The 24,240-nt window shown below is 46.4% G+C and overlaps 1 protein-coding gene across 5 annotated transcripts in view; it reads right to left on the reverse strand.

The window, feature by feature from the left end:
• The window catches only part of Ptprt (protein tyrosine phosphatase receptor type T), a 1,232,244-nt gene that overhangs the window by 25,938 nt on the left and 1,182,066 nt on the right, over window positions 1-24,240 (reverse strand). For all 5 annotated transcript variants that reach the window (XM_045155759.1, XM_045155757.1, XM_045155760.1 and 2 more), the window contains exons 20-28: window positions 20,989-21,025; window positions 19,429-19,526; window positions 17,087-17,146; window positions 16,278-16,394; window positions 13,154-13,308; window positions 9,699-9,834; window positions 7,290-7,439; window positions 5,508-5,681; window positions 1,945-2,076 (exon numbers count right to left, since the gene is read on the reverse strand). In XM_045155759.1, coding sequence (XP_045011694.1) covers window positions 1,945-2,076; window positions 5,508-5,681; window positions 7,290-7,439; window positions 9,699-9,834; window positions 13,154-13,308; window positions 16,278-16,394; window positions 17,087-17,146; window positions 19,429-19,526; window positions 20,989-21,025 — 1,059 coding nt within the window. The remainder of the gene's footprint in view (window positions 1-1,944; window positions 2,077-5,507; window positions 5,682-7,289; window positions 7,440-9,698; window positions 9,835-13,153; window positions 13,309-16,277; window positions 16,395-17,086; window positions 17,147-19,428; window positions 19,527-20,988; window positions 21,026-24,240) is intronic.

Consider the following 24,240-nt stretch of genomic DNA (forward strand, 5'->3'; position numbering starts at 1 on the left):
GTCCTTGGCTTTGTAGCAAGATCTCTGACCCCCCCCCCCCCGCCGCCAATTTCTCTATGATAGCAAAGATTGTCTAACTGTGATCCTAGAAAACCAGGGGTATTTCAAAGGGGCCCAGGTGACTGCCTATCCAAGGGCTACCAGGAAAAGATGAAAGACTGGACCTCCACCCCCTGTCTTATCATGGCTAGCTCTTGCCCATGCCTGCATCATGTGGTGTGTTTGCATGAAACATTGGCCGAAAGCATTCTGGGTGCTGAGGAGATGGTTCGGTTGTTAAAGGGCCTCGCTTGCAAAGCTAACCCTCTTGCGTTCAATTCCCCAGCACCCACATAAAGCTGGACAAAAAGTGAGGCATGCATCTGGAATTTTTTTTCAGAAGCAAGAGACTCTGGTGTGCATGGTGAGCATGTGTGTGCTCACACACACAACTCACACAGATATAAGTAAGTTAAAATAAGTAAAGCGTTCTGTGGTTTACGAAGGGAAAGTCTAATTTTTTAGTTTATTTATTTATTTATTTGAGAGATATGTAGAGAGAAAGATGTAGATATATTGAAAGAATGCGAGTGCCAGGGCCTGTGCCCACTGCAACTGAAATCCAGATGCAAGTACCACAGTATGCATCTGCCTTACATGGGGTCCTGGGGAGTTGAACCTGGGTCCTTTGGCTTTGCAGTCAAGTTCCTTAACCACTAAGCTGTCTCTCCAGGCCAAGTCTAGTGTTTACTATGCTTCAGGCTTCAATCCAAGACCCAAGCTCCTGAGCCTGGCATAAGGAGCTTCTGCAAGACAGGCCCTGCTGTCTTTTCCAACTCCACCATGCTCTCTTTCTCCCTCTGCCACGGCCCTAGCCATGCTGGAACAGAAGCTGACTGCAAACCGCGTTTGTACATCCATGTGTCTTGCCTTTGACCCTGCCGTTCCTTCTGCCTGGAATGCCTTTCTTTCTCTTAGCACGTTCATCCCTTGCACACCCAAATCTCTCCTGTCTCCTTCAAGGTCCAAGTCACCTTCCCATTGAAGTCCTTCCTCACCCTCTGGGCAGAATTAATTGCTCTCTGCTCTGGGTCAACACAGCACTCCACTGCTGACCTCTATTAAAGCACAGCCACATGAGGTTGGAGCAACTTGCCCATCTGTCTCTGTAGCAAGACTGGCAGCTCTGGAAGGCTGAGACTATAGCTCAGACCAGTTTGAAAAAGAAAATTTACTCCTATGCAAGGCCTGCACAAGGCCAGTGCTCATACAAGAATGCCATTGAATTACTCTAAACTTTCTGCTAAGCAGTGGAAAGACAGCTTTTTAAAAAAAATATGAAAAGTCATTCTCACATCTTTCATTACAGATAACTGCCCTGCTGCAGACGGGTGGGCTTTCAAGAACCCAGAAACTTCCTCAAGACATGTGTCCAGTATGAGTATAGGGACGAATCAAACAAATATGGTGGCTAGAGCTTCCAGGCCCAGAGGCATGAGCCACAGAGTCAGGACTCAGAGACGCGGTCAGGGAACGAAACCGCCTACATTCATGCTCTAGGTTCTACCAGTCCAGGCTCCATAGCAGAAGGGCCAGAAGAGGTGGTTAGGGAGAGGCTAGGCAATGGGTATTCTTGGGGGCTGGAAGTGCTCATCGTTGGAGATGACATCCTGGCTCTCTGAGCCCTGTGGAACTTAGAGCAAGCTGCTATTGGTATCTTGGGCTGAGCTAACAGATTGTGGACCCCCTAGACAAAGTCCATAGGCACAGAGAGTCGCTGCTGGGAGTCTAGGGTGAAGGGTCCAGTGGTAGAATTCTTCTCTCTATAGGTGGTAGAATGGTTATTCCTGGTATTCATAGCCAGACACTGCCCATCACTGGTCATATCACAGGGTCATCCTCCATGACCCTAGCATTAAGTTTCCTGACCTGGGCCCAGCTATAGGTGCCATAGACGCTTCCTACCTGGGCAGTGTCCATCTCATTCAACATCACCACGGATGAGCAATTGTAATCAAACACCAGCCTCCAGAAATCTGCCACGGTGTTGGGTAGAGGGTGCTGGGTGACGACGAAGGCCGCGGGTTGCTTGTGGCTCTGACAAAGAAACGACACAGGTTTAGTCAAATACATATCCACCAGTGATATTCCCATGATGATGAGGCCCGGATGGCTGCCAGGGGCCTGGAGCCTGCCAAATAGATTTCACAAAGCCCATTCTGTTATCTCGTGGTGCCCAGGCAGCAAAAGGGGACCTTCTCTCATAATGAACACATTCTCCTCTAAACTAAGACATTTCATTAGAGAAGTGTCACTCAGATGAGGATTATCCAAATAAATTATTTATATCTTGGAGCTTAGCAAATAATCATCATTACAATATGAAATGGGAGATTTGGGAAACGGATTTGCCGCTATGCTGGCCGAGACAACTCTCGGATAGAAGGGACCTGCCGAGTCCCGTGATGCCAAGGAAGGGAGTGGCTAGCTTCTGGAAGGGTTCAGACTGCAAGGCTCCCTCCTACCCTTGGGCTGGGTGGGGGGCTGAGTTAGCCTGACAGAAGGTGCCATTGTTTCCCTTGGCCAGCGAAAGGGCAGTGGAAGAGAGCCCAGTCTCACAGTTGGGTTTAATCCCTGTTGTCCCCTGTGTAAGTTATAAGACATCAATCTGTCCACTCAGCCAACCTTCACCCACCCCTTTGTTTGTCCATTCACGTATTTAATTATCACTTATAGACTGCTTTTTGGGGAGTGGGAGTGCCAGGAACTCGTAAATTACTAGGTGGTTTCAAAGCTCAGATTTTTCATCTGGAAAATGATGCTCATAAATCTAGTCCAGGTTGTTGGGTGCTGAATGGGAATTGTATGTGAAAAGACCAATGAGGAGCACCTGACTAGGAGACAGCCCCGACTTGTCTCCACCCTGCCTACCAGCACTTGGCTGGCACCCTCTGGACACAGTGCAGCTCTGGAAACAAACGAATTCTCCCCCATGTTACAGACAGTGGAATAGAGGCCCAGGACAAATGACATGTGTGAGTCATGGGGTGTCATACTATTCCATGAGGAGGTATCTGGGAAGATTGGGAGTGTCTCTATTTCATCAGTGACATATGAAACCTGAGAATGAGCCTGTGACTCAACCAATTTTCTTAGTAGGTGGTCCCCATGGGGAGTCACAGCTGCCCCTGTATAGTCAGAAGTCACAGGGAAATGGGGAGGGTAGAGGGGTTGAGACTCCAGAAATAGCAGGACAAAGCCTTGTGCATGTATTAGGAACCCTGTCTCCCGGGGCCTTCTCCTGGTCAAAAAAAGAGGATAAGCCATTTAGTTGCCATAATGACAAACTCTTTAGCCATGGCTCTGTCCATTCACAAACCTAGAAATAAGTCCAGGCAGCAGTCATGGGGTTCCAATCCTTGGCTTGACCATTTCTAAGTTAGTTGACCTTGAACAAATGGTGGAAACACTCTGACCCCTCAGTACCTCTTCAGAAAATGGGGCTACTAAACTCTAATGCAGAATGAGATGATGTAAGTCTAGGCCTGATATGGTGCCCAACATGCTTCAGGGAATGTTGGTTTTCTTTGCTTTTCCCTGTCCCTGTGATAAATGCTCTATTAGGGCAGCATGCCTGACAAAGTCTTATCTGAAAATATGTTCAAGATCCGTGCTCCTGCCGGGTTTCAGGGATCAGCCAGCAATCCATTTCATGGATAACATCATCCTTTACCAGGGGAAACATTAAAAATTAACCCAGAGGACTTCATATTTTTCTGCTAGAGGCAAAGCTACTATGGTTACCAGATAATGTGCAGACTGAGCTAGAATACAGATAAGGACTTTTCTTTTTAATATAAGAAAGGCAAAGGCCCCAGTGATGGCTCATAGGAGAAATGGCCTGTGGACACAGAGAATACAGTCAGAATCAGAGCTTGGCAGACGGCATTTGACTCTAGGCAGCATCTCACCTACCAAGGAGAGACCAGGAGTTTCCTTGATCCTCGCTTGAATGAAGAAGGCAGGGAGAGGGTTTGGGGGACAATGGTAGAAGGAGCTTATAAGTATAGGTACACCCCTAAATCTCACCTCTCACCATACACACACACACTCACACGCGAGCGCGTGTGTGTATATACACATGCATATACACATTGACCTTGTAAGGCCCTAAGCTAATACCAGAAGTCTTCTCTCTTCCTCTTCCACCTATTCCAATTATTTAACATGACAATGAAAAGACTCCATGCTTCTGGACAGAAAGCCAGGGTTTTCATGGAGGGTATAGGTACTTGTGATATAGCCAAGGTAGGCCGCTTAAGAACTGCCTTTGTATAACCTCATTGCTTCTGAAACCCACAACTTTTGGGATGCATGGAGGTTAGAGAAGTAGTTGGCTTTGATTCCAGGAGTGAATACTTCATGCTCCTATCTGTGAGAAGGAAGGACAACACAGGCTGGATGGTCATGATCCAAGTTGGAAGTGGTAGGAGGGGAACCTGGAATTGGTTATCCTTGATCAGGGAATGGTCTTGGTTCTGAGCCTTAGAAGGCAAGATGCAGGTAACATCTTGGATCAGGCAAACCCAAGAAATGAGTTTTGTTGATTGAGAGTAGGAATGAGAGTGAGATGGGATCTAGGAATCATTGGTTTGACTTTGCCATTAGTTCTCTGGGTCACTTGAACAAGTTCTCCATCTGCTGGAAATTGCGTGGACGGTATTAGAGGGGCTGTAGTTCCCACCCATCACAGGAAACATTACATGCTGAGGGAAGAACGATGATAACCAGAAGTTGATAGAAGACCCAGGAATAAAGTAAAGCCTATGAGGAAAAATGGGCCCACCAGGGCAGAACATTTTCCTCATCTAAAACCACAGCAAGTGAGTTCGATGCCACCCTGAGACTACATAGTTAATTCCAGGTCACCTTGGACTAGAGTGAAATTCTACCTCGAAACCTACGCCCCCCCCCCAAAAAAAAAATCCCCAGCAGGGTAGAGTGCCATATTGGACAATGACCTTAACAGGATAGTCATAAACATGGCCTGTGCCCCTCCTAAATATTTTTACCACCTCCCATGTCTTGTTTAATAGCATTTACTGAGCACTCTCGATGTACCGTCCTTTTTGCCTCTACTCAGGAGCTATCTGAAAAATGGAATAGGAGCTGGTAGCAGGAAAGGGCCTATGCCTGTACCATCGTGCGTTCCCAGGGCTCAGGCCAAGGCCCGGCATGGGGAATGTGACCAGAATCTAAATTCAGACTAAGAGTCAATGTTATCGGAGGTGGCAGTGGTGTGGGCTGGGGATACAGACAAGGAGAGCGCTTTTGGCTTCTTTATGCCAAGGAGTCAAGAGCACAGCGTATGTCTGGGTTTGGAGCAGACACTTCAGGGGACCTACAGGCCAGCAGTCAGAAGCAAAGGGGCTGGTAGAATTAGGGTTCTGGGGTGCGGCCATTTCCACCTGGGGAAGAAGCTTTGCCTGCAATGCCAGCCAGGGCCTTCCTGCCAGGGCTCAGCTTACGTCCATCAGTGCTGCGTTGATGTAGTTGCTGGACTCTCCATCCACGGAGATGAGGAAGGGCAGGCAGCGGTCCAGAGGCAAAACATCCATGCTCCGATTCTTATCGTGGTTCCGGGGCAGGAGCCCGATGCTGCAGTCCTCGGGCCGGACACGAGGAGTCACGATGTTAAGTGTCTGTGGGGCACAAGGGTGGGTAGAGAGGCACTGCCTGGGCGGTTGTCCTCAAGCAGCGATGGACAGTGATGCCCATCTTATCCTTACTCATCTGTCTCTACCCTCCAAGCTCGGCCTTGTGTCCCGCGACTCTCCCGTGATAGTGATATCCTATTAGCTCCTGCTTGCTGCTACAGGGCTTCTGGGCTGAGGGTCTTTGCCAGGGGCTGTGTGACACCTTCAAGGTGCCAAGGCTGCAAGGGCAGTATTCCCAGCTACAGGCTCGTACATGTGCTGCCAACACCTGATAACCATTTGAGCTAAGTTGTTCAATTCAGCCAGAGCAGCGTTACAGGAAGGGCCAGCCAGAAGAGCATATGGTAGGGATTGGGGAAGAGAATCCCCAGCAAGGGCTAAACATCACTTGAAGTGTCTTGGAATGAGGGAAATGATTTACCAGCACTCTTCACAGAGAGAAAGCTGTGGGAGGATGGAAGGATGTGGGGATGGGATGCTTAGGGTGGCAGGCTGTCTGTGCCCTGAGTCACTAAAGACCATTTGTTTGAAACTTTTCTAGAGTATTTTCCTGGCTGGGGCATGGTGATCCCAGCATTCTCCCATGGGCTTTCTTGTACCTGTTGCCTAGTTCTCAGCTTAGATATGGCCCTGGCAGTGACCTTGCCTTTGAAGAACTGTATTTGTAGCACGGAACCCAGTGAATCATGTACAGGCCTCTTGGACTAAATTTGCCATAATTCCCATTACGGGGGTTCCAAGGTGTGGATCTGCTATGCCCGGGCACTGTTCTAAGATGGTATGTCCTCAAAGTTTCATGTGCATTACAAACAGATTGTGCTGCAATCTGTCAAAGTGCAGATTCTTATTCAGTAGGTTTGGGTAGGGCCTAAGATTCTGCATTTCTGACAAGTACCCAAGTGATGGAGAAACTTGTCCCCACAGAGACAACGAAGTATGAAATTCACACCTGCTTGTATAAACATCTCTGTGCTCACAACCTGGACAAGGATCAACTAAGATCTCTGTTCCAAAACGTCATCATAGCTAGAAACAAGTGTCAGCTGTCACTGAGTGACTGGTTAATAGTTGCTAAACAGTGTGCATGTGATGCTGGGTAATGCTTTACACAGCTTTCTGGCCCCGCAGACTGAAAGCACATACACACATCGGTTCTTACAAAGAAAGTCCGCAACATGCGCAGTGCCACTGAAGCCACCGCTGCAGACTGGGTGTGCACCCCGCCCCAGATGCATACGTTGACATCACAACTCCCACTGGGAAGCTAGAAGGAGGTGGGCCTGTGAGGGGTTAGCTAGGTTATAAGGGGGTGGAGTCCTCTGAGGTGGGATTAGTGTCCTTGTAATAAGAGACATGAGACCTAGGTACTTAACTGCTTGGAGAAGCTATAAGAAGACAGCCATCTAGACACCAGGTTGGGGTCTGAGGCCTCCCCAGATACTAGGTTTCCAGTGGCTTGATCTGGAACTTAGTTGCTGCCAGAAGTGTAAATAATAGATGAATTTCTGTTGTGTAAGCTAGTCAGACTACAGAAATCTGTCAGAATGGTCCAGACTGACAAAGATAGTCCCCAAGCCTGGACTTTACCTATACCTGGAACTCATCTTTGATTTGGCTGGAGTTCGTCTGGGGGTCCAGCCTGCTGATGTTATAGTAGAGGGAGCGGAATTCACACACAGGGATGGCGGTGTTGCCACATAGGCACGCCTCCAGGATGGCATCATGCACAAACACGTACTGCTCCTGCAAAGGCAAGGGGAGGGGAGGAGGGCACCAGGTAAGAACAGAGGCCAGGGAGCATATTGTACACAATGAATCTCATGTCTACAAAGAAAGGGTATGATTTATAGTACAGAATCTGTACGTGTTATCCTGTCATCCGAATGGCTGAGTCTTCATGCTTCATGGTGATTATCTTGGCTACAGTGTATTTTGTCCTTGTATAAGATGGAAAAGCAGAGTCACTGATAAGAATGAGAAACTTGTGGGCATAGCGGGTGCTCTCGACACTCTGGCCACATCCTCAGTTTTCACCTTGATTTGCTGAACGAAGGCAACTTGCTGTCCTCTGCTGAGGGCTTTCTTCCTAGTCCCAGAGGGGCACATGGGTTGTGTGCAGGGAAGCCCAAGTGGCCGAGGAGTTAAGGCCATGGGAAGCAATGGCAGAAGGAGAGCAGGGGACAAAATTCCAAGTTGCCTCTCCTCTTTTGCAGAACAACTTGAGGATTCATGGCTCACACCATCCCTCAGAATTATCCAGCAGGACTAGCGTCCACTTGTCCATGGTGCTTAAGAGCACGAGAAGTACCCTTTGTTTATTTCCTTTCCATTCCCTGTCTGACTTTCCCCTCGCCAACCAGTGTGTCTGGGGACTGCCTCTGCATGGACACAGCTTATCCTCAAGCCTGTCTGTCTCATGGTCAGCTCTTAACACATGTGCCCTGCCCTGCCCACCTCGATGGTTAGTACTTGTTCTCTTCTGCTGAAACTCCAATCTTCCTTTTCTATTCTTCTCATTTCACCTTTTCTCGAAAGCCCATCATGCTCAAGCTGTTGTAGATAAGTGCTTACAAAACCCACCTATCTCTGTGGATAAAGTATGGATAAAGTACTTATCTCGATGTATCATGATGATTCTGCATTTGCATGTTTCTATACCAGACACTAGGACCATGTGTGAAACTCCAGCTAGTTGGGGCTGCCCTCTGGGTGCATGGACTTGGGCACAGACACTAGTGGTTGCCTTCACTCTAGTGCTACAGGCTTGTGAGCTGGCTGAGACTGCAGCAGGGTCTAGTGTGATAAATGTGTCAATAATGGCCTTCACTTCAGAAAGAAGGGACTGTTTTGTCCCAGTCAATGGGTCACTTCCCTTTGCAAGGATGCGTAATGAATGCAGCTACTATGGGTCTGCCTGGGCGCCTACGGCTTTCACCAAAACTAAAAGGTAAGACTCACTGAAAAATAATTTTTAAAAGGCATGGAGGAGTGGGATAGAGAGCAAAGGTTGACTAGTGAAAAAGGGTTAGTCAGACAAACAGCACAGGCCCAGGGCTGACATGGGCTCATGTTCTACCATAGTCTGGGTGCATGAGGTCTTTGGGGGATAATTTTTTCAATGTCTTCTTCATCAATAAAATGGAGTTATTAGTAGGCGTCATGCCATAGGTTGTCAGGAGCAGGAACAATAGCATAATTAAAAGAATACACATAGCTTGGCTCATTACTGGTGAAAACAATTCCTTGGATCTTGGGCTCTCCAACTGGACAGTGAGGTACCTTCAGGACTACCTCACCTCAAGGGCAGGAGCTGTGTATTGTCTCTCTTGAGATTCCCCAGTTCGTGGTTCTCATCAACATCACTGGTTAAACTATTTCCTGCAAAGACTGACTTGATGCTTAGCACATAGTAGGCATCCCTAAAGCAGGAATACTTCCTTCTCTCCACTTTGACTTAAGGCTACAATACTATCCCTGACAGCTGTCATTCAGTCCTTGCTTAGATGACTTAGAGACGGGAGATTCACCGCATTTCTTTTTCTCACTTTCACAAGTTTGTACACATTAGATCCTCAGGATTAACTGGGGTGTTCTAGCTTCTACAGTGGCCTCTCCATAGAAAGTCACATGGTCATTTTATTCCACTACTCAAGTCTCTCTCTTTTTAAATTAAAAAAAAATGAGAGATAGAGAAAGAGGGAGAGAGAGAGAGAGAGAGAGAGAGAGAGAGAGAAAGAGAGAGAAATGGGGGGAGGGGAGAGAATGTGCATGCCAGGGCCTCCAGCCACTGTAAACAAACTCCAGAAGCATGTACCACCTTGTGCATCTGGGTATTAGGGACTCGAACTTGGGCCCTTAGGTTTCACAGGCAAGTGCCTTAACCATTTCTCCAGCCCCCCCACCACCAGTTCCTTTCTATAGGATTCTCCTACCCATGGGTCTCTGTTCTGCCCTGCTTCTCCTTGACCAGAACAGCAGGCTGGCTCAGTCCCCAGGACTCACCTCTGTCTGCACCAAGTTGACCCTCTGTGCCCGGAGCTCACGCACACAGTTGAAGATGTCCACTACCCCTTCGTTCTCAGCCATGTCGAGCATGGTGTCAATGGCAATGAAGCAACCGGTCCTCCCGGCTCCAGCACTGGAAAAGAGGGTTTGGTTTGTGTGAGGGATCTTGGGGTACGACCCACTGTGGCCACGCCCCTACCACTTAGTCCTCTCCAGAGGACCTTGCTGGAAGGCAGCGTGTTGCATAAGTAAGATGCAACAGTTGGAACCCCAAGAATCCTATGAGCTGTAGAGTAAGTGACCAAACTCTTCTGCAAAACAGGAGAGCAATGCTTGCCTCTGGGTTTATTTTATCTGGCTTAATTTCTACCTTTATCAGTACTTACCTATCAAACATTTATTCAGTATTCACACAGTGACACACTCAATTATTTTTACAAACTCCTCAATGAGGAAATCAGCCAGTTTCTCATCCCAATTCTCAAGTGAGAAACAGAGACTAAGGGCTTACTTTACTTGAGGTCACACAGCTAGCAAGTGGAAGAGCTGAAGGAGTTTGGCTATAACACTTCCTTTTCTTTATTTTGTAATAATAATAATTATTTTTTATTGAAGTAGGGTCTCACTGTAGCCCAGGCTAACTTGGAATTCACTGTGTAGTGTCAGGGTAGCCTCCAACTCATGATGATTCTTCTACCTCTGCCTCCCAAGTGCTGGGGTTAAAGGCATGTGCCACCACGCCCAGTTTTAACACTTCCTTTTCTTAAAAAGATTTATGGCACATAACATAGGCTTTTACAACATGTGTGCCTAAAGGTTTCTCATCTGAGGGCAGAGAGTAGAGCGAGAGTTCCCTATCCAAGGCCTTGCAGTTGGCCTCATTTTCACTTGCTTCCCCAGGACCACGAGCCAGGTACTCATTTAACTACAGCAGCTGCTAGCCCTGAGACTCTTATCAGGCTTAGGATTTCCTAACAAACTTCAATTTCTGATCAGTGGTGGCTTTGGCAGAAGAATTTCAGACACGCAACAATATAGCTAGAAGAATCTATGAGATTCTCTGGGGCACTGCCAACTCTTCCCACATTAGTGCTGGGTTCTAAAACAATGGCGCCAAGCCAGAGACAAATAGAACACATTCCTTCATTGTGCACGTTCTGAAAGGTAAGGCAGTTCAGACAGTCAGGGAGGCTTGCTTTGGCTACTTTTTCACACATTATCTCCCCCAAGAAAATGAATGACTGTCTAACAACGTGGAAATCAAAGAAAATGCAATGAGGAGGAGAGACAGGACAAGATGTTAAGCAGTACTGATAAATCCAAGGAGCACAGGCCAGTAGGGATCATCATCCCAAAGATCTGGAAAGCCAACACCCAGGAAGCAGTCTTCATAAGTGATAAAACACGAGGGTTTAAACTGAGTGGGGCCTGACTCATCCTTGAATCAGAACACCTGTCCCCTCATCGTACTCCAAGTCCCTTTGGACTGAACAGGATGAGTGTCAGTGTCCAGAAAGCATACAAAGAGCTATTTGTTAATTGGTTCTCCAAAGACTCATCCTAAACATGTCTTGGGAGAAAGACCCAGCTCCCCTTGGCTTTTGAATCTCGGTTCTACCATCAGTGAATAAGTTGTCTGGTGTCTGTGAGTCTCAGTTTTCTATAACATGTCTCCTGGCAGGGTATTTGAAAGAACTGAGCTGCATTTCTTTTTCCCCCAGAATCAAATAGTAATTAAACACATGATATCTGGAGAGACCCTTGAAATTAAGTCTTGGCTCTGATACTTACTACCAGTGTGACCTTGGGTATATGACTTAATCATTCGAGGTTTTACTACTTGAGTTTATTCATAAAAATGAAGCTCATAATATACCTCAGCATTAATAGTATAATATATATCAATTGTACAAAATTACATTTTAAGAGCATAATGCATGGAAATTGCTTAGACCCATGTCTGGCTGCATGGTAATTTATCAACAAATAGTGGCTACTTGTATTTCAAAAATATTTATTGAGCATCTATGGTGTGCTAGGTGCTGGGATTAGGAGTGGGAGGATATGAAGATGAGTAAGACAAGTTTCTTGTCCTAAAGGATTTGTTAAGCTTTGCCTGGGGAGGGGTACAACTTGAAGAGGCAAGGAGGAGTGGTGGTTTTGCATGCTTACTTTGTCAAGAATTCTGTAGGGGAATAACACTAAGAGGCAAGGAGGAGTGGTAGTTTTAAGTGCTTACTTTGTCAAGAATTCTGTCAGGCACTTACTATACATTAGCCAAACTACAATAGCCCCAGGAGTATGTACCACTCTGCTCAGGTGCATTAGAGTGACTTGTTGTGGAGATACAGGTGCAGGTATCTTGCATAGTGCTTCACACAGTGGCCAGCCTGGTAAACACTTCCCATTGTCCTCCTTCCTCCTCTTTGTCTGCTCTGGCTGCTGCTTGTGTGATAAGAAGTCAGGACACTAATGTGCTATTGCTTGTGGCCTGCTACAAGATGCAAACCAGAGAATCATACAGAATGCTCAGAGAGCCCAGGGGGTTCTGCCAAACCCTTAAATGCCTCACCTATGAAATGGGGCTGTGTATCTACTATTGTGGAGATAACAAATGCATGCTGAGGGAGGAAGTGGCTCTGAGAATGTTATATCTTTCAGTTTTTCCTTGTCCTTTGACTGATGTGGACACTGCCAGGGCAGGACAGGATGGTCTGAGCATTGGAGCACGCAGGGTGTGAGCAGCTGGGTTGAGTCCAAGGTCACAGTGGAAATGAAGGACATTGGAAAGGAGGGAGACAGGGACTGTATGGCCCTTAGGTCTGGACATTTACTTTCTGCCAATTCTCAATGCCCTTGACATGATCCTTCATCTCCACTTAGGAGGATTCAATGCTCAATGTGACTTTGTAGGTCAAAGCTGAAAATATTTCTTCTTTGTAATAAGGGAAAACTGATGCTGCCCATTTGTTCTCTGTTAAGGACCCTGAAGGCCAGTAATTGGTTTTAAAAATAATAGAAATGAAGAGAGGCATGCTTGCACCAAGACATCACACTTCCACATTAAGAAGCAGTGGGCGAGTGTCTGGAGAAAAGTTAACTATCCCAGTTCCTCACTTCTTACATCTGCCTACCAGCTCTGTGACTCAGTTCGTTCATTTGTAAAGCAGCAGTGATAGTTATAATACTGTGAATATTGGATGAGAACTAAAATAGGTGGGCAAGCATACATGGCAGGCATAGCAGGTGCTAGCGAACCCAGCCTACATCTCCACGCAACAACAATGACCACTGTTGTTATTGTTCTTGCTCTTGTCAGAAGGAGACTGGGATCTGGGTCAAAGGCAGAAGAGTTTTAAGGCAAATAGTCGAGACTACTGGACAAGACAGTGCCCCCCACCCGGCCAGGAGAGCCGATCCTGGCTGGGGGGCTGGGGAGAGCTGTAACTCACCTGCAATGTACCACAATAGGCCCAGCTTCTGGAGGGTTGAGGAACTTGACCTGGCGGATGAAGCCTAGGAGGCCAGTGGCATAGCAGGGTACACCATGATCAGGCCAGCTGGTGAAGTGAAAGAGGCGGAGCTCCCGGATTTCATGGTAGCCTTTCTGAGGAGAGAATGGGTCTCTGTTCCTCTAGCTGTTGCCCTCACATACATGGTCAGCTCTGCAGGGGAGTGTGGCAGCTGCTGCATTGAGGGACGGGCCTCCCTGCTATTCAGGCAGGACAAGACCCTTACTGGGTTCATGGTGTGACTGCATATAATGACTTTGTAATCAGTTGCATTCAGAAAATATGAAACCAGGACTTCTTCAATGTACTAATTGGTAATTTGTGTCTCCGAGATGGTGAAACCACACCCAATGCTTGACACCTGGGCACCCTCTGTGAAAAACATCTCATATCAGTGTATATTAAAAGAAGGAACCAGAAGAAATGATGGCACCATTCCAAGTGCTTGAAGGGCCTTCTGGGTGCTGAGATTTGTTAGTTCCCAGATTTACAGCCTTGTTCATGAGAGTCCGCATTGATCTTGGGTTTAAAAAAATTCAGCAGACTTTTTATAATTACATTATTATTTAGAATTATAAGACGGGGAGAGGCAGTGGGGCTGACAGCAGGTTGGTTTCTTCTCTCTTTCCAGGTCAGGGGTGGTTTCCTGAGCACCCTGTGGCAATGGCACCGTTCCTTCCGCTGTTTCCCATGCCCATCGTTGTCTACTTAGACATCTCCTGAAGACATTCAGAGACCATTGGCAAGGAAGAGCCTATTTCATTGTCCATGCTGTCGGGAAATAGCCTCCAAGGTGTATGTGTTCCTAGAGTCATGCTAAGTACAAAGGAGAGGCCAAAAAAGTCAGAGCTACTATCCGTGAGCAGCTCAGTAGCCTGGATGGGGATGGAGATGCCTACGTGTATGACTTTACTAGAGTCTGCCAAATGTTCACTTATGTGGTCCGGAGAGAGGGGAAATCAGAGAAGAATTCATGATGGAGGGAGTGCTTAACCTGAATCTGGAAACATGAATCACTGAAATAGCAGCCAGCACTTATTAAGTGTTGGTGCACGTGCTGGTCACACTTTTGGACACATCAGTGTGTCTATTCACTTAATTCTCCCAGCAGTCTTCCTATTGTCATTCCCATGTGACAGATGAGGAAATGGAGACCAAGCAAGGTGTAAGGTGACGATTTGACTCCCGTGGTCTGCACCTGTCATCATGCCATTGAGGCTCGGGTGCCACCCCTCTGAAGAGCTGGAGGAAATCGGGGTAGAAGGGCAGCATGGGTAAGAGCTTGAGGACAGGACTGGGCCTGATGGGGGTGGGTAGACAGCCCAGGCCAAACCTTGATTTTCTGTCAAGGGACAGGGTACTTCAGGGAGGCTGTGCAGCTACTTCTCAGAAAGAGAAGGACATCATTACACTCACAGTTTCAAGAACTGCACACCCTCATGGCTGCTCTGGGGAGGAGAGGTTGAGGAGTATGTGTATTGGGGTTATGTGCACCTACCCAACAGGATTCAAGTAAGTTCATATATCCTAGACACTTAAGAAAGCACCTGGCATATAGAAAGTGCTCTGGAAATGTTAATTGTCATAACACAGATATTCTTGCCTTGGTGGGATTTGACTTTATGATGGCACAAACAGGGATGTGGCCAGGAGAAATATTATTATCCTTGTGTGGGTCCTCAGGTGTGTTATGGTGTGTGTGGTAGGGAGGCATGCATATGTCCTGGTGCAGGCATGGAGGACAGAGAGCCACCTCTGATGTCAGCCTTTGCCTCCTACCTTATCTGAGACATGGTCTCTTATTGTTTCCCACTGTATATGCCAGGCTCTATGGCCTGTGGACCTCTGGGAATTCTCCTGCCTCTGCCTCCCATGTTAGCATAGGAAGGCTGAGACACTTGCCATTGCATTTGGCTTTATGTTGGTTCTGGGGACTTGAACTCATGTCATCATGCTTTCACACTAAGTGCTTTTACCCATTGAGCCATATCCCTAGACCTGTAGTAGAGATTTTACTTTGAATTTTGATCTGTTCCCAAGCTAGTGAAAAGTGACACCTCAAGCCACAGATCTCATGTAGTCACACCATGATGAAGATCAACAGCACAAGATACTGGGTTTACTGTGTTGCTCTGCTATGAGGTTCAATATGTTAGGCATAGTAAATGAATTGTCAACTGATATTTTCATTTTTTACAATGGGTTTATTGGGATTCAACCTCATTATAAGTCCAGAAAGCCCTGGGTAAAGGTGATGATATAGTAATCATGACCATATAATAGTTGAAACCAACAGGTAGTAATGATGATTATGTGTGATTTCATTTTTTGCTCATCAGGCTCCTGAAACCCTGGCCTGCTTTTAATGCCTAGACCAGTATTGCTCAACCTAGATACTATTGGCTGTAGGCTTGGTGTGTTGGGCTAGGCAATACTTTGTCATGGGGTCCTGTGCTATGCTGTGTATTATAGATTAGTTAGCAGTATCCCTGACCTCCACCCACTAGGTGCCAGTAAAAACTCCCTCCCTCCCAAGTTGTAATGACCCCTAATGTCACCAGTGACAAGTATCACCCCTTGATGATAGATAACCACCTGAGTGGGATATATTGAGGTAATTTTTCCGTTTGCAGCTTTCTTACCCTTCTATATAGAGATACTGTTAATTCTGTCCTTTCCTTATCATTATTATAGAACCTTATCATTTATTTCTCTGCCCAAATACCTCCTCCTCTGGGGGAAGGGCTTTCGAATTATCCCATATTTCTGTGGAGCTTTATCCCTACCCTTTGCCTGTATGGTTCTGCATCACAAGATGGCTTAATCCTTTGAATTGTCCATTTGTCTGTTATTCTGTCCCACTAGCTGTAGGCTCCATTGCAGCAGGATGAAACTGTGACCTGACTGCTGATCTGCCTGTAACACCAGGTGTGTGTGTAGTGGGGCTGGGGGGTAGTGGAGGCACAAACCCGACTTTTGGTTTCCACCTGCCTGGATGAAGACACAAGCTGGCTGGCTTGGCTTGGCCAGGCCAACAGGCTTCCCACAGGCAAGGGCAACCTACCTTTTGTACTGTGAAGGTGCGGATGACATATTCTGCCAGGGGTTCTGTTTCAATCAGGGCGACTTTAATATCTCCATAGACCTCAGTGTCATCTGGCCAGTATCGCACACACTTCACCTGTGGCCAAGTGCGAGACAGGGAAAGCATAGAGACAAGGATGCATGAGCAGGCGGATAAGTGAGGGAAGCTACCCCATTTGCTTGTCCCTTTCAAATAAACCCAAGGGTGACTTTGGTGGCATTTGAGTGCACCAGGTGCTCAGCTGGTCAAGGATCATCAAATTTCACGGGGGTGGGGGGGGGCAAGCTCACTGCTGGACACATTGGGGCTGTTCGAAGTAACAGTAGTACCTTCTTTTCCAAAGCTCCTTATCATTTTCCAATGCATCGGTATATTAGCAACCAGAAAGAAGTAGGTAAAGATGGGAGGTTTATTAGTCCCATTTGGTAGATGAGAAAGAGTACTGAGGTTCAGAGGTTTGATGGCTCATTCCCTTTCTGCCCTATCAGCTGAGCAAAGATGAGAAAGGTGGGAAACAGTGAGGCAGTGAGAGCAGAAGTGGTTTTGGGAGGGGGGGCCCTTACTGATGTGGTCATCAGGGGACTGGAAGGAGAAAGGCTCTTAGTTGGGAAAAAGGATGGAAAGTCCTGGGTGCAAGGGAAGATCTGCGACTGGTCTTTGCCCTGCCAGTGGGTACTGATGATACCAGTGAATTATTCCCACATTTGACTCTACGTCACACTCCACAGAGGGGGAAAAAAAGAGCAAGATCATGGTTTTCCCCCTTAAAAGAACAAAAGCATTATTACCATTCCGGGGGACGCGGCACGGCCTAGCGTGGCATTTCCCATAGTGTGTTCCGCTGGGTGCTAATAGGTGTTAGGTAAAAACAAAACAAAACAAAACAAAAGAAACAAAAAGGAAAAAAAAAACACAAACAAACAGAAAAGGTTTTGTGGTCAAATGAGTTTGGGAAATGCTGCATCAACAAAGTTAAACAGGTGGCTTTGCTGCAGGACTGCTGGGCTCCTCCAGTGGGCTGTGCTAATGTAGACCTCTCTAGCAGGGGCAGAGGATACAGCATTTCCAAAACATATTTAACCGTGGAACCCTCTGCTCATCAGGCATCTTGCAGACTAGCAGCATCCCATGGAACCCACTTAGGGAAACACATTAAACGCCCCGGAGCTTGGAGGCAAATGGATCCATTGACTCTATCATTCATAGCTAGGAAGATTCTAGAAAATGCTGACATTTCTGTTCACCTCAGACTTTTTCACATAATGGTGGCTGACACTATCTTTGTCTAATACTGTCTAATAAGTGTTCTATCAATAATTTACCTGCATTATTTTGAAATTATTTATTAACATGACCTTAGATATTCCGAGTGCCCACATTATATAGATGAGGATCTAAACTTGGGGGAGTCAAGAAAACTGCTCAAAGTCAACTTTTAGCAAGGGCTGGAGCCTGGATGCAAACCCGTGCTATCCAAATCATAATTGGGAACATTGCGTTGTATAATTATTGTGAAATAAATTTAATGCAGTTATATGTGTCTGGCCACTAGCTGGAGTTCTACTAAGAGACTGCTCTCCTTCCCAAATCCAATTTCAGTTTGTGGTCTATCCATCAAGGGTATCTATTTCCAATGTAGTATGTGCTGTGGGCCAGGCTGGGGTTCTCAAATTCTGAGCTGGTCTTTTTATCCACTGGAGAGGCAGCCCGAGCCTGAGTCCCTGGGGGAGCAGTCTGAACAGAGGAGTCAAGAGCAGTAAAAGGAGAGTCAGCTGCCAGATTGCTGGCTGAGTGACTTCAGGGTGGTTATTCTCCATCCATGTACTCCCCTGTAAAACTGGGGAATGTACCAGGTAAGGTGGAACACAGGGATAAAGTCTAACCAGGTCCTGATTCCATAATAGGCCATGAGATATCCTTATCACTTTAATACATTGTCATTGTGCCCAGCTGCACAACTTCTCCTTTCCCCTGGCCAGGGCACTTTATCTTTATGGTTTATCCATAAAAACTTACCTGCCCATACTTGAGTTAGATCATATACAGAGAACTATTTGGATCCAGGTGTTTGTATATCTGCCTTTGACCTCTGAAGCCAGCCTACCCACATAACAGCCACAGTTAAAGAAGAGGGCAAAACCAAGCTGGGAATAGCAGTCCCACGTGTGAGCCCTACTTAAGACCACCTCAGGACAGAGACTGTAGAGCACAGAGAGGGAGACCAAGGCCTCGGCCCTGAAGAATGGGAGGTTTGGAGGTGAGGGGAGGAAGAACAGGAGGCAGAGAGTGAGATGCCACTGAGATATGGAGCAGGTGAGAAGAGAGAGGTGGCGGCTGGCTTGTCAACATGAAGGTCGTGAGCGCTGTTGACAACATGGCTGCTGATGGCGTGAAGAGCCAGCCGTGCTGGCATGGGTGGAAGAGATCTGAGCGTGGGAACCGAGCCTTGTGTGAGGATTTCAAGTTCAGCCAAAAAGTGGGGGCAGGAGAGACATTTTTGTGGACTTTCTTTTTTGTCTTTTTGAGAAAGAAGGTACTGAATATCTCTGTATGCTAAGAGGAACAATCTAGCATGAGGAAGAAACTTATTTCTCAAGTGAAAGGGAGGCATAAAAACAAAACAAAACATTAAAAAAAAAAAAACAAAAAACCCACCTTGAGCAGGATCTGAGATTCATGGCACAAGGCTGACCCTCAAAAGGGCAGAAACTCAGCTCCTATCATACTGGCCTGAATCTTAAGAAATGTTCAATATTTGACCATATGGGGTCAACCAAAACATCCCTTTTCTTATGGCTGGACCTGACCACCGAGGGAAAGGATGCAAAGATGGCTGTAGATATAGTAAGATCTGTGACACAGCGATGAGGGAGCCCACGTCCCACGGTTTTAATTTCCTCAAAATATATGAGATGGCGCTGACAGAGAGCGAGGGAGGACAAAGGGACGAGGACTCGAGGAGAAAAGACACTGCTCGCATGTGAAATAGGAGGGATGTTGTCTCCCATCCCCCGAGGCTGCTTGGAGAGTGAACCACTGACTAGGTGGGCACATGGCACAACACAGGGAATAGGCATGCCAGAGCACACATCTGCCACCCTCTGCCCAGATGGCCACAGGAGAGACTTACCCTGCCCACCTCCACGAGGTTTGTGACCATGACGATGCTGGCTGAGTTCTCCTGCCAGATCATTCTCCAGAAATCTTTTACCGTCTCCTGCATTGGGCCTGCCAACAGAAGGTGGTGGGGTTAGAGACAGTAGATGCAGCCTAGAGGTTTGTCCCTCTTGGCTGTTTAATCAAGGTTCCACACAGGCTGGCAGGAGTGAGACCAGAGGATCCTCAGTAGGGCACTAAGTAGCCGAGACTTATGTGAGTCAGATCAGAGTGCAGATAGGAAGAGCCGCATTCCAAAGGCTCATGTGGTCTATAGCACCCTTTCCTCCTGTGTCGTGTGCGGTTTTCTTGCTCAGCTTAGTAGCTCCACTTCCCCTGAGCCATCCCCTCCTTGAGCACATTTTGGGCTGTGGCCAAGGAAGTTTCCAAGAGGAGTGAGGGGGGTGGAGCTGCAGAAAGCAGAAGCAGGACGCGTGGAGTTCTGAGCTTGACAAACTCACTAGGCGTTCATCTGGAGCGTGGACAGGAAAGGAACGATAAAGTAAAAGAGAAAATGGAGAAAGAGGCAAGGAATGGGAGATAGGATCTGATGATCCACAGCAATTTCCTAGGAAATGACTCTTTTAATGTCCTGGGTCTTCATCATTTTTAAAATTACAGAAGTCATTCATGCTTTTGATATAAAAAGTTGAATTCCACTTTTCTATGTTTATGTGCATATGCACGGATATTACTGCAATAACCATCAGATCTAGTATAAATATTTTTGATGCCCTTAAAAATCCTTCCACACATGACATTTTTCATAGCTGCAGAGTTGGTTTTTTGTTTTTTTTTTATAACATGGAGACACCATACTTTATTTGACCAACCTGCCTATTATTGGACAGTTCAGATTTTTCAGCCTTTTCCTATTATAGATAACATTGTAAAGAATGTTCTTTTATATATGCCACTGTCCACATGTATAATTATCTGCAGGATTTTATCTCAGAAGGATTTGAAAGGCATGATCATTCTAAGGCCGTGAACAGCATGTGCCTGGCTACTTCTAAAGCAGTGGGCTGGGCCTTTCCTGTGGGAATGTACTCACTGAGGGGAGAAGACACCCTCTCTCCTCTCTCATGGGCATGCGCCCATCAAAGAGGAAGGCACTTCAGCTCCCCGTTGTGGACATGTGTCCACTGAAGGGAGAAGCCTCCCCGGTTCCTCTCTCATAGATATGCACATTTTAAGGAGAGAAGGGCACCCCAGCTCCAGCTCTGTTGGGTAGCGCCTGCTGAGGTTTCTGTTCTCTCTGGTCCCTTTTCTCTTAATATTTCCTAGTGACAATTCTTCCTTCTAAGCCAAACTTGTCACCTCCTTGCTTCTCAAGGACATCTTTGTGCTTTCCCACCTTCCCTCTCTGTCTTTGCCAGTGGAAATTCATTCCCTTGCTTCAGGGAGAGCCAGGCCCTTTAGTAGAAAGAAAGTGTTGGAATAACAGATAGAGAGGGGCGGGTAGCAAGCCTTGCAGTGTCGTCTCAGGAAGCTCTCTTCCTTGGGGTACTTGAAGTATCTCCAGGGCACTTACCTTGAGTTGCAATGTAGTGTCGAGGTCGATGGTACCCCTGGATAACAGAAAGATAACACAGTAAAGGGTCTCCAGGTGAAACGTGCAAACAGTTCAATATTAATGCGTATCTCCATCCAACTTTTGTTTCCTTGTGAAAATAAGAAAGGAATAGTATTGGGCATCCCCCAGCAAAGTGGAGATCAGCTCTGATGATGCGTGTAGAACATTTAGTCACTCACAAACGGTTAGCTACTCTGATGGCTACTTGAGAAGGGTCCACACAGGCTTGCTGTGCAACTGCTGCCACTGTGGGCACCAGGTATGCACCCCTTAGGCTCGCCCAAGCAAAACATGGGGAAGAAGAAGTTTTCAGGTTTATTAGAGACTCTGAACCATTGACAAGCCTTTCTGAAGCTGGGATTATATTCAGACCACAGTAACAGCTCCTGGAAGGGAGCACACAAAGCAGATAACAGAAGAAGACTATTCTGTTGCTGACAGCATTAGTAGCAGTTAGAGAATGAAAATAGGAAGGATGGGGCTGGAGAGATGGCTTAGCGGTTAAGGTGCTTGCCTGCGAAGCCTAAGGACTCATGTTCGACTCTCCAGATCCCGCGTAGGCCAGACGCACAAAGGGGGGTGAGGCAGGTGCAAGATCGCACATGCCCACTAGGGTTGTGGCCCTGGTGCACCAATTCTCTCTTTCTTAAAAGAAAGAAAGAAAGAAAGAAAGAAAGAAAGAAAGAAAGAAAGAAAGAAAGAAAGAAAGAAAGAAAGAAAGAAAGAAAATGGGAAGGATTCCATAGTGCTTCTCTGACAATATGAAAGTTCTCGGTACAGAGAGGACCTTGTGGAGGTATGAGCTTGGAGAGACCCATAAGCTACTTACTGACTCAGAGACCAGTTTCTAATCCCCCCAGTGCATTTCTGAGTGCTCCTGTAAGCCTCACTGGGTTCTGATGTGGGATACCCTGGTGGCCCCTAACCCTAGCCATCAGGGAAGAGGCCAAAGGTGACTTTGTCTTTTGTTTGGGAGTGAAATACATGGGGTGCATACTTGCTTTTTCCACAGGGGTAACGTGTGGGATAGAAGTTTAAGTTCAGAGACTGACAGATCTGCCTTAAGTACAGAATACACTGCACTTAGCAGTTAGTATGTAGTGAATACATGGATACACTTCTTAAAAACACAGATGCTGGGGCTGCAGAGTTGGATCAGCCAGTAAAGTGCTTGCTGTACACTCATGAGGGCGTGAGTCCGAACCCCAGCCCTCACGTAAAAGCTGGGTGTGGCTGTGCACACCTGTACTCCCAGCACTGGGTGGGTGCAGAGGAGCGGATCTCTTGGGCAACATGGACAGCCGGTGTAGCTGAATTAGTAGGCTCTGTGGACAGCGAGAGACCCCGTCTTGAACAAATGGGAAGAGCAGTAGAGGGAGATACTCCGCATTGACCTCTTGTGTCCATATGTACATGGCCACACATGAACCCATATGTATATACTCATACATACACACATGCCTACATACCACACACACAAATACACATGCAAAAAAATACAAACCTCACAGATCCTGACTGTAGAGCTTATGAATGAGGAGAGATTGTTTGATCTGAAGTAGGGTTAGGGTTAACTTTAGAGGTAACTGTCCATGGACAAAATAAATTCTAAGTTTGATAGATACTTATTTTGTTCTTTTAAAAATAAATGTAAGTATGTATGTATGTACATATGTATATGTGTATGTATGTATATGATGTGTAAGGGGGTAAGTGCATGTCATGGCATGCATGTAACCGTCTAACAACAATCTTGCGATGGTTTTTCCTTTCTTTTCATCTTCTTTGTAATACTATTTTTGCTGCTGTTTATGTGCCAATCTAGCTGGCCTGTGACCTTATGGATTCACCTGGCTCTGCCTCCTCATCCTGACAGGTGTGCTGGGATCTCAGACACACACATATGGGCCACTTTACATCCAGCTTTATGCGGATGTTTGGGACTTGAACTTGGGCTGCCAGACTTCTAAGCAAGTACCTTTAGTTGTTGTACCAACTCCCCAGCCCTTATTTTAGTCTTAAACATTGTCAGGAAAAGAGTTGTCTCAAGGTCTCCTTTAAGAAATAAACCAGAATTGCCATTGATGTAGCTTTTGCTGTAAGTGTGTCGTCATCTCTGAGGTCCTGGATCAAAGACTGAGTGTCCGATGCCCTTGTGCGCTCCTTGATCTTAGCCTTTCATTTATCTGATACATTTTGACAGGTTCTGATTGCTGGCCATAGTCTATCTAGGGTACCAGTTATCACTGACCCACAACCAACATCATGACCAGAGCTGTCAGTGTCATGGTTAGTCAACTGGATCGAATTAAGGGAACCAGAGAGGAGTTAGTGACTCACACCTGCAGGTGTGTTTGTGAGGGCCTTTCTAGAAACACTTAGATCATGAGGTCTCTGACGTAAGGATCCTCCATGGGTTCATAATATGATGGCATTATTGGTAGATGGTGAAAGACAGGAGGTAAGACAGATTGGAGGAAATAGCTCCCTGAGGGTATGCCCTTGGGGTTCTGTCTTGTTCTAGCCTGTTCCATAGCCCCTTTCCATTGTTTCTTGGCTATGAAGGGAACTGCTCTTTTTGGCAAAACTCTCCCTGATATCACAGACTGACACCTCTGTAACTATGAACTAGAGTCAATATTTCTTTAAAAAAAAAAATTGAGGCAAGCCCAACAGAATGACTTTTTTCTTTTAGTATGAGAGAGACAGAGAGAGAGGGAGAGAGAATTGGCCACAAGAGCTTCCAGCCACTACAAACTCCAGATGTTTGTGCCACCTTGTGCTTGTGTGTGATCTTGACTGCTAGTGTCATCTTGTGTGTCTGGCTTAACTGCTAAGTCAACTTAGCAGTCCAAATCTTTCTTTCTTTTTTTTTTAGTTGCTTTCTAAGATATTTGCTCACAGCAATGCAAATGCATAACTTACATGGTTAGACTCACCACAGTATTATTATTGGCACTAAACTGTTTGCATGGGTGGTTCTATCTACTTTGTGAAGACAGTAGACAAACACTGCCTCCTTAGTTTGAAGCAATTTCCCACAGATTCTTGCATAGTGTGAGGCTCACAGTAAGTACCAAATGCAAACCAACCAGAAAGATATCATAGCATGGCATCGTATGTATGTAGACCAATTCAGTTTCCTGTGTTTGAATTCTAGCTCTGCCCCTTCTAGGCTGTGCCATTTAGGGAAAGTTATTTAACCACTTT

This window comes from Jaculus jaculus, chromosome 8, assembly GCF_020740685.1.
Source record: "Jaculus jaculus isolate mJacJac1 chromosome 8, mJacJac1.mat.Y.cur, whole genome shotgun sequence".
Classification (NCBI taxonomy): Eukaryota; Metazoa; Chordata; class Mammalia; order Rodentia; family Dipodidae; genus Jaculus; species Jaculus jaculus.